This window comes from Mastomys coucha, unplaced genomic scaffold (genome assembly GCF_008632895.1).
Source record: "Mastomys coucha isolate ucsf_1 unplaced genomic scaffold, UCSF_Mcou_1 pScaffold12, whole genome shotgun sequence".
Classification (NCBI taxonomy): Eukaryota; Metazoa; Chordata; class Mammalia; order Rodentia; family Muridae; genus Mastomys; species Mastomys coucha.
Genome location: NW_022196894.1, coordinates 92,491,338 through 92,502,057, shown reverse-complemented (window position 1 = coordinate 92,502,057; position 10,720 = coordinate 92,491,338). Strand labels below are relative to the sequence as shown.

General features: G+C 41.9%; 1 protein-coding gene across 1 annotated transcript in view; it reads right to left on the bottom strand.

Moving 5' to 3' along the window:
• The window catches only part of Ttc3 (tetratricopeptide repeat domain 3), a 108,703-nt gene that overhangs the window by 14,600 nt on the left and 83,383 nt on the right, over nt 1-10,720 (bottom strand). Inside the window, exons 36-38 of the mRNA XM_031360615.1 lie at nt 7,033-7,182; nt 3,911-4,050; nt 1,995-2,063 (exon numbers count right to left, since the gene is read on the bottom strand). Of these exons, the coding sequence (XP_031216475.1) occupies nt 1,995-2,063; nt 3,911-4,050; nt 7,033-7,182 (359 nt within the window). The remainder of the gene's footprint in view (nt 1-1,994; nt 2,064-3,910; nt 4,051-7,032; nt 7,183-10,720) is intronic.

Genomic DNA, 10,720 nt, shown 5'->3' with positions numbered 1-10,720 from the left:
CCTCATAAAGCTCTTTCCCTTTCCTGACAGACTCTTCTACTTTTGCCTTCTCATCTGTGAGGGCACTGCTAGGAAGAATAAAGAAAAAACCCTTGAAAACAAATCCAGCCATCAAGATCACAAGGATGTCTCAAGCCAGGTCAGCTTTGAAATCACATCACGCTTTCTAGACTAACTTCAGCCTCAATTCAGACTCATTGTGCTCTCTGCACTTTACAAGTGATCAAAGGGAGACAAGGAATCAAAGGAACATCTCTGGATTAAGTGCAAAGGAGCACACCAGGGCGCCACACCAGTGTATTTGTGTGAGTGTGTGTATGTGTGCGAGTGTGTGTTTGTGGAGACCAGAGGTTAACTTTGAGTGTGATTCCTCAGGAGTGTAATTGCTCTCAAACACTGTATTTTACACAAGAAATTCCATTTGTAAAAAAACGAAAAGGTGCTGGGCAATGGTGGCGCACGCCTTTAATCCCAGCACTTGGGAGGCAGAGGCAGGTGGATTTCTGAGTTCGAGGCCGGCCTGGTCTACAGAGTGAGTTCCAGGACAGCCAGGGCTGCACAGAAAAACCCTGTCTCGACCCACCCCTTACCCCACAAAAAAAGGAAAAGAAAAAAGGTAACCTGTCCAAAGCTGTTCATGGCCACATGATCTAAAACCTGCACACCAAGTCCACAGTTTCACTAGGGCAATTAGAATGCAGTGTTCTGTCCTTCTCCCGTGCTCCTCCCAGGCCTCTGACCTTCTCCAGATGGCCCACCCTTCCCACCATCACTGTGCTTTTGTTTTCATTTCAAATACATTTTACTCCTCAGTCCCTCTCTAGTGTCATGACCTACACATGTAAAAATTGTGCTCTGCACAAGAGAAGGAAGTCTGGGATGTCTGCTTCCTGTGCCTTCCGGCTCCATCAAGGCCACACACTATGGCACTAAGAGAGGCACAGGGATGATGAGAACAGAACAGAGTATGCACACGGCATCAAAGGAACACAGCAAAATACAACTGCTGACTGCGGAGACCTAGCTCTGTACAGAACAACACAGTATCCATTAGTAAGGATTGCAAGGATGCCCTACAATGAAAACTTTCAACAAACTTGCAATAACAGAGCATCACATTATAGCTCCATGTTGAGACTACAGTCTCAAGTGGCACAGAGCTGGAGAGATGGCTCAGTGGGTAAGAGCACTGACTGTTCTTCCAGAGGTCCTGAGTTCAAATCCCAGCAACCACATGGTGGCTCAAAACCATCCGTAATGAGATCTGACACCCTCTTCAGGTATGTCTGAAAACAGCTATCATGCATTTATATATAATAATAAATAAATATTTTAAAAAGTAATGAAAAAGCCAACAACAACAAAAGCAAGCAAACAAAAAACTTTCAAAACTAAAAATATTCAACATGTGCTGGTGAGATGGCTCAGTGGTTAAGAGCACTGACTGCTCTTCCAAAGGTCTTGAGTTCAAATCCCAGCAACTACATGGTAGCTCACAACCATCCATAATGAGATCTGATGTCTTCTCCTGGTGTGTCTAAAAGCAGCTACAGTGTACTTACACATAATAATAAATAAATATTAAAAGAGTGCTTCAAATACATTTTTAGTTTCAAATTAGTTAAAGGGAAATATATATATATAAAAAAAAAAAAAGCCAGGCATGGTGGCAAACACTAATAATCCCAGAATTCCAAAGGCAGGCAGTTCTATCTGTTTAAAGCCAGTCTGGTCTACAAAGTGAGTTCTGGGACAGCCAGGACTACACAGTTGAGACCCTACTTAAAACAAAACTAATAAACAAACAAACAAAAAAAAGGGAGTAAATGATGGTAGTAAGTCTAGGCATTTTGTACTGACAATGGGAAAGAAAAGTAGAAACCTGAAATATATATATACTCAAGCCTTGAGAAGTACTTAGGAGAAACATAAACAACAATATACTTAGAAGTCTAGTGAGACCGACTAATTAAGAATAATTAAAGCTTGGTTGCCTGATTCCAAGGGATTGATCCGGATGTGGTTCACAATCCTTATCTAATCCATCATTTTTCTGGGTAGACCTGTAAAAGCAGTCACAAACACTTCATTACCTCTCAGAATTTTTAGTACAACTTCACACATTAGTAAACTGCACCCATGTCCACAAAAGTACCCTGTCAACTCAAACCATCCTCTGGGAGCAAGTTTTGCTTATTGTTTCCATGAACATGGTAGTCAAATGACATAACTCTGGTGCTGCTGTCACACACAGTCTGCCTTCAGCTCAATAGTTGCATACAGGTCTCCTGGCAGGAAGAGCAGCATGGTTCAGCAGGCATCCAGCCCAGACAGCTAGGTCATGAGCAAACACAACAGTGTTACGTTCCTGAGCTTGGTGTCTTGCTACAGCAGCAGAACTAAAACTAAGGGATCCTATGAAAATGTACTGAATAGCATATTAGGAATGGGTCACAGAGAGTCTTGGCCTTATTCTAGACTGTTTTCTGTGTATGGAGGTTTGAGTAAGAACGGTACCCAGAGACTCATATATTTGACTGCACGGTCACCAGGGAGTGGAACTATTTGAAAGAATCACAAGGGTTATGAGGCGAGGTCTTGAGTATGTGTTGCCTTGCTGGAGGAACTGTGTGTGTGTGGGGCGGGGGGAAGCTTTAAGGTTTCGAAAGCTCATGCCAGACCCGATGTCATCTCTTCCACCCATGGATCACGATGCAGCACTCAGCTACTGCTCTAAGCACCTACTTCCCCATGCTCCCCACCATGCTAACAATGGACTAGCCTCTGACACAGAAAGCCCACCCCAATTAAACCCTTTCTCTCCTAAGTCATGGTCTCTTCAGAGTCACTACTCAGTGACTAAAACACTGAGATATACATCATAACCAAACCACACTTAGGGGAAAGAAAGGGTTTATGTCAGGTAGGAGTCCATCACAGAGGGCAGTCAGGGCAGAGCCTCAAGCACGAGCAGACAGACACCACGGAACGCTGCTTGCTGCCTCACGCTCTGGCTCATGCTGAGCTGAATTCCTTACACGGTCCAGGCCTGTGCACTTAGGGATGGTGCCACTCAGAGTAGGGTGGGGAGGCAGTCACTAACCAAGACAATTCCTCATAGACATGGGGCACAGGTCACTCAGATCTAGGCAATGGACAATCCTCTGAGACTGCCTCAGATACAGCCTCTGTGACAATTATGCCCGACTTGCAATTATTAACAATCCCTGCACATCACAAGACCAAATGCTAATAATCTGGAGATTCAGGATTAAAAAGTAAGAATAAAATCATTATCCCTGAACATTCATGCTGGTCAGAGCTTTCCATGTAGACTTACCCTCAGTGGTCAGAGCTTTCTGTGTAGACTTACCCTCAGTGGTCAGAGCTTTCTGTGTAGACTTACCCTCAGTGGTCAGAAAGAACAAGCTGATGCTCACAGTAATGCTCATCGATCTAAACAACAGCTAGGCTTTCTTGACTTGGCTTTGGGCTACTCTCATTTTAATGTGATTTAGGTGAAAACATGCCGGCTTAGACAAAGTTCTAGGTGAGAGAACTTTTCAATTAATGTTTTTTAAATAATATAAAGCCACTACGAAAATAGTATCTAGAAAGGTCTTTTAAAAATGATTTATTTATTCTTATTTTATGTGCATTGGTGTTTGCCTTCAGTGTGAAGGTGTCAAACTGCTTGCAGCTGGATTACAGACAGTTGAGAGCTGCCATGTGGCTTCCAGGAATTGAACTTGGGCCCTTTGGAGGAGCATTCAATGCCCTTAACACTGAGTCATCTCGTCAACCTTTATAAAGGTCTTCACTTATGAAATTAAATACAAAGAAGAAATGAAAAGAATCAGAAACCTCAGGATATTAAAATAATGTTATCCATCCTTTAACTGTTACTTACATTTCACTGTTATTGATAACCTTTTTAATTTTTTTCTTCAGGGCCTTTAATCTTTCTTGGATTTCTTTTTTCTCTTGTTGCCACTTTTTAATCTCTCTGTCCAAATCTTGGAGGAACCAGTCTAATTCCGTCTTTGAGATCTAAAAGTATTTTAGAAAATATCTGAATAATCATGGCAACACTTTCCAGGGAAAAAAAAGAACCCGACAGTGTCTTAAGATATACAGCACCTCACACAGCACCTCATACAGCACCTCACACAGCACCTCACACAGCACCTCAAGTCCAGGCAGCTGGCGTTCCAGGGCAGGCACAACCATTTCCAGCCCCAGGACAGTCAACACAGCACAGCCACACTGATCAAGTACACTCCCTACAGGGAGCTACTCTGAAGAATTTTGTGTACCCATAGGACAGATACTTCGGGCTTCAGCCTACATAGTTCCCTACCTACAAGTAATCTGCTGGCAAGTCCAGTAGTTTTTGTTTGTTTCTAGAAATACAAATGAGATGCCTGTGGCTGGCCATTAAGGGCATCTGGATTGAATACCGGCCTGAACTTCAGGCAGTGTGGCAGAGACACTCTGGAGACGATGCTGGTTCCTCTCCTCTGGAGGGCGAGGGTCCTCCCAGGCCTATTCCTCAGCTGCTTATGCAGCTGCTAGTTTTTGAAATATGTGAACATGGAAATGTTAGATAATGTCTAATCTCAAATGCCACGACTACAAACAGATGCTTAATAAAATTCTGTACTCTTATTTGCTAGAGAAAGACTAATTTCTTACTTGAAGTCCTGATCCTGTTTCCTGCTTCGGTTCAGAACACACTGAGAACAAGGATTCAGTTATAAAAACACGGGCTTTCTCCCTCAAACGAATGGTGCACCCTACATTAAACTACTCAAATGTAATAGGAAGTAATGACATTAAAGTAAAAAATGATGTAGGCCCAAGAGGCCATTTCTCCCTTTTCTCTTACGCCTTAGACACCCAGGGTTTCCGTGGTTTTGGCAATGGCTCTGCTAGCTAGTCTACTTCCTGCAAGCCCGAGTCCCACTGCAGAGGAGAACATCACGTCTGGATGTTCTTACAGAGCAGCAGGAGTGGGACAGAAGTTGTGTGATGTGCCCTTAGGCTAGTCTTGTTGACATTTTCCCTTCTCATAGAATCTTGCTGATTCCAAACGTCACATCATTTCTGTGAGTTAGATGACCCCATGCCCACCATACTTATAAGCTCCTGCGTACTACATGGTCATTTTTATTTCCAAGATCAATGTAAATCTGTTCGCTATGCCACTGGAAGCCAGACCACCTCTGTTTACACTCTGGGCCAATGTCTTCTCACACCTTTGATCTGGTTTTTTGAAAGGGAAATGGTTATGCCAACAGCATGAGAACCTATTTGGCAAAACTGCCTATAGGAAATCATTATTGACAGCATAAAGAATTGAAATTGTGTGTTTTGCACAATGCTCACAGTGAGACTATGACCTGAGTTCAGGTACTGCTTGCACTCACCACCCAACAGCTTCATAAAAGGAAATGATCATATCCATCCCCACCTACTTTTCTGTAGATACAACAGAAGAAACTCAGATTCAGAATTTAAGAGGGTACACAGTTCATCAAGTAAGTCTAGTACCTCAACAAACCTGTTGTTTGAGGGACACAATAACTGGACTCATCATGATCTTGAGTAGAATCTTGACACTAGATCCAAACCACACAAAAAAGAAAGAAAAAGGCACTATGGTATGGGCTGCCTGCCTATGCCCAAATATCTACAAGGTAAAAGGACCTGGACTTTGAGCCCAACCTAGATTACATAGCAAGAGCCTCTCTCAAAAGCCTGAAGCCTCTAAGGCATGGGAGCCAGACAGAGAAGAGCTGTCAGAGCTGCTGCGCTATCAGTCTTCTTCTTGGGTATGCTGTATCTCCAAAGTAGAGAACATCTGTACAGACATCAGGCTTGCTGGACTGTGTGAATAAAGTACAAAATCTGAGTACCAGTTTGTGAAGCTGGAGAAATAAATCTCTATCACAAACTTCATTCACTATGTGAAGTACTATGTGCCCGAACTCTGTCCAAGTCTTCTTGAGGCAATCCCACACATGCATCATTATTTTATTTTATTAACTCTCTAAAGTAGTTTATTCAAGTTTGTATTCCATGTATCATATGCTAAGCACTCTTTTTTTTTCTTTTACTGGTATTTTTACCCCAGACAGACAGCTTAGAAGAGGCCCTAGTCCAATTTTTGTGAACAGGTCTTGGGAGTGCTACCACACTTACTTTATAAGCATTCTTCCAGGTATACTCCAATTTCAGTAAACGAGTTTCCTATTAAGGTCACATTAAGCTAATTTCCTACTAATTAATGTATTACTCCAGTTGTCAATTCAGACTTCTCAAACCAGTTTTTTCCTTCTTAAACAGGTCTCCCTTTATGAAGAGGAACGTTGTTTTCTCACACCTGTAATCTCCTCAGCACTAAAGCAACCTGGTTTTTTGCCAACTGATACCACTTCACTATATGTAACTGATGGTCAGTGTCAACTAACAGAACTCAAACCAGACACCCCAGAGACTAGAATAAAGCACAGGCTCCATGAGTTCTTCTGACATCTCCTCAGGAGAAGATGAGGGACAGTAGCAGAGCTAATACATATGAACCCCTACTCTTTACCACAGAGTTCTACCCCAAATCTTCTAGATAAGCAAACTAAAGTTCAGTGAAATTAAGTAACCTAACTGCTCAGTCAGAAGAGCTCTACTGGAGTAGAATCAAGGTTGGCTCCAGGGTTCACATTTGTGATAGTGCCTTGTAATGCAGAAAGGAGTTTAACTTGGAATTAAACACAGAATAATTTCAGTTAACCAGAAAAGTGAATTCAAGATAAATTAAATCCCAGATTTATAGTCCTTTTCTCAAAGCGGTTGGTAAAAGTTCTACATCACTAAAAGAAACAATGTCACTTGGGCACGCTGCAGAGAAAGGTGAAAGAGTAGGAATTCCCTGTGTGGCCACCAGTGCAGTTGAGCTGGCTGAGGCTGACAAGCATTCCCGCTCACCGCATGCCTCACCGCATGCCGACAAGGAGTCTCAGGCAGGCTGTTTACCTGGCTTTCCTCCGTGTGCCTTTGCAGCTTTCCCTCCAGGCCCGTGATCTCTTGTGAGCTCCTGAGTTCTACCTGCTCGCAGCTCTCACACACCACCTTAAGCTGCTCTCTGAGCAGGCGGCACTCTTTTTCCTTCTGGGAAAGGTCCCCCTGAGAGTAAACCACAAAAGCACCAATGAGCAACTATTGAAAATTTATGATGTTTCAGACGGTCTCAAAGGAGAGTAACAGGAAGAGGAAAATTTATGTGGGAAACATAATAATCCAGAAATTAAAATCTCTAAGTACTGTTCAGCAGAGCCAGCTCTTTTTAAAACACTATTATTTTACTACTGGAATTTGTAATAAAACTTTCTTTTAAGTTTTTATTGATTTGTGAATTTCACCTCATGCACCCCCATCCCACTCAGCTTCCTTTCCCTTTGCACTGTACCCACCCATTACCATTGCAACTCCCCCATCCTACCCCCTTGGAAGGATTGCCCTGAAAATGCAGGGTGTCAGTGTGCCACAGCATACCCTCTTGTCCCAACAGCTTTAACTGCAAATGCTCATTACAATGAGTCATTGGTCTGCTTCAAGCCTCTGGTTTCTGTTACTATCACTAAGACTTCTCTTAGATACTCTGTTGCTGCCTGCCCTGTGTTATGGAGAGCCTCCATCTTTGGATCTGAGCCTGGGTGGTAGCTGTGCTGGTGAGCCTGGCAGCTCTCCCATCCCCATACCACCAGGGCAAGCTCTCTAGCACTGCTCTGGTTAGCTCACCCAATGCTGCAGCTAGCAGGGGGCAGAGCCAGCTCTCCTGCTCTCATGCCTTTGGGCAAGCTCCATTGTGCTGCCCATCCAGTAAGATGAAGGGTCTGCTCTCCTGACTGCTGAAGCCTGTGAGGAGTAGGACCAGCTCTCAGCTCTCGTGCTCTCATGACCTCAGGGCCAGCTTGTGATTTAACATTCCAATCTATGCACTAATTAGGTCTGAGAGTTTGTTTCCTAAGAGCATAATGTTGGGTCAAAGTTTAATTTGAATGTTATAGGGACTACTGTTAGGTTTTAAAGGCTGCATATACATACATACATTTTAAAGACAAGTTGAACGGATTAGTGTTGACATTACCAAACATCAACTGAGTTGTTGGTAATTTTTTTAAATTTTTATTTCTTATTTAATATATGATTGCTCTGCTGTATATACATTTCCTTGCCTGAAGAGGGCATCAGATTCCCCTACAGATGGTTGTGAGCCACCATGTGGTTGCTGGGAATTGAATTCAGGACCTCTGGAAGAGCAGCCTGCACTCTTAACTGCTGAGCCATCTCATCAGCCCCGAGTTGTTGGTAATTAAAAACAAAAAACAAAAAACAAACAAACAAAAAACCAAATTAAATTATTACCTAATGAACTGGTGGTTTCTGTTCTCTACCATGGATTATGTTAAAATCAAAACAATCAGAAAAATATCATTATACTATGAGATGTTGACAAACAAATATTACTTTATGTAAGGCTTTTTCAAAAGCTAACTGTTGAATCACATAGTATGTCTGAAGAAAGTATTCTGGGGTATAGGAAACCTCCTGGTTCAGATTATGCACTTCTGTGGCAGTCATGCTGTAGAACTCAATCCTACAGGCACAAACCTGAGCCATCTTAAACAATTTCTTTGTCCCTCCCCTTCCCCCTCCCCCCAGCACCTAAGCACTTTGCAACTAAAAAGGCAGGGAATCAAGTAACTGAAATTAAGCAACTTATCAAGCACTGTGAATTACCACAGCAAGGCAGACAGAGCAGCGCTTGGCGGGAGGGCTTCAACTTATATATCCAGACTGAGGCTTTAGCACTATGAAGGTAGCCCACGTCTACATCAAACTGTTAACCTACTACTGTGACACACAAGCAAGCCTCGACGGTAAACACTTCAGCTACCTTTGTTTTCATTCTCAATGTGGCAAAAGAATCACAGCAAATACGACAACTTCTACATATCAAGTCACCAACAAAGACAGCTGGACACTGAATGGCAGATTTATGCTACTTAATTTAAACTTCATTGTAATTTCATAAGAAATATGTAATTTTTGTCTTTTATAGGTCAGAAAACCAAGGGTGAGAGGTGTGAAGCAACTTCTCAAAAGTCCTGGGAGAAAACTGTAGTCCTAAGATTCAAACACAAATCTCTATAGTTGAAAAGCCACCAGCCACCTTGACTTGTCTCAAAGCCTTGAAACTAAGAACTACTTTAATACAGCATTTGTGAGTATTTCCAAGGCTGACTTGAGTCTACCTGACTTAGAGATGAGTACAAAGTAAAAACCTGCTAAGAGCCTATCTCCTCAGTACATGCTGTGTTAGACACAGAGCTGCACACGACAGCACTGTCTGCACAGCAGACACAGTCTAGGTGTTCAACAATTAAGATAGCAAGGAATTTTCCACCTACTGTTGTAAAGAAATAAGCAAACATGATGTAGTTCTCTACCAGGTGTAAATAAGAGTGCAAGTTTCAGATGCATTAAAACAAGACTCCCATCTTTTCAAAGATGTCATCTAACTATATGTAGACGTTCAAGTAAGGCTGTACCTTAAAATATTACCAGAGGCTGGGCACGGTGTGTACACCTTAAATCCTAGCACTAAGGAAGCAGAGTAGGTGGATGAATCTGAGGCCAGCCTGGTCTACATACTGAGTTCCAGGCCAGCCCAGGATACACAGTAAGACATGTCTCAAGAAAACAAACAAACATACTTAGCATAAGTCAAACAAATAGGTCAAATTGATTTTCAATTTCTTTCCCATAATTTCTAGTAAAGGGTACTGAAAGAACTTAATGGCTAATATAACTTGTGAAAACTATGAAGGTCTTATTCAGACAACATGGGCCACATCCTTGTGTCTACTACAGCTGCTTCAGTGCTAAAGACAGCACAGTAATACAACCCATGGGCACAACACATCTCAGCCACAGGTGCTGGGTGTCGGAACTGTATCTACTTTTGGGCTGTTACAAATATAAACAAAGCAAATATTTAATATCTGTCCATTGGTCTTCACGCACCTATTTGAGTACAGGTAATTCCATACTGGATTGCCCAGTTTTTCAATATCATGCATGTGGAACTGATCTGTTAATACCTAAAATCCACCAACACTTCTTTTACTGTAGCTTGTATATTGTATATTCACATCAGGTTTTGTTGGTTTCTTATGGAGTTGTAAAATCCTCCTTCTTTTATGTAGTTTGTATATTGTATATTCACAGCAGGTTTTGTTGGTTTCTTATGGAGTTGTAAAATCCTCCTGTGATAAGAATATTTACTCTCTTGAAACCAGAATGCCTAACCTGTTCGTGGGTTTCTGACCAAGAAGAACTGATAGAAAAAAATAGGTTTTTTACTATTTTAAGCCAACAGATTTTGAAGTAATTTGTTGTATTACAATAGAGAACTATTAAACTATGTTTAGAGTCACAAGTATAGTAAGGCTGCCCTTAATTAAGAAACAAAACTAGGGGAAAAAAAAATCAATCTTTTCATTATTATACTACCCAACCAAGTACACAGGCATGTCATCTCTTCATTAAGGATCTCAATAGCAGTTTAGCTACCTTGCTATCAATTTTTCCCACAAAGAATGGAATATTTTCTCTTAAAAAGCTGGTCTTAAGCCGGGCGGTGGTGGCGCACGCCTTT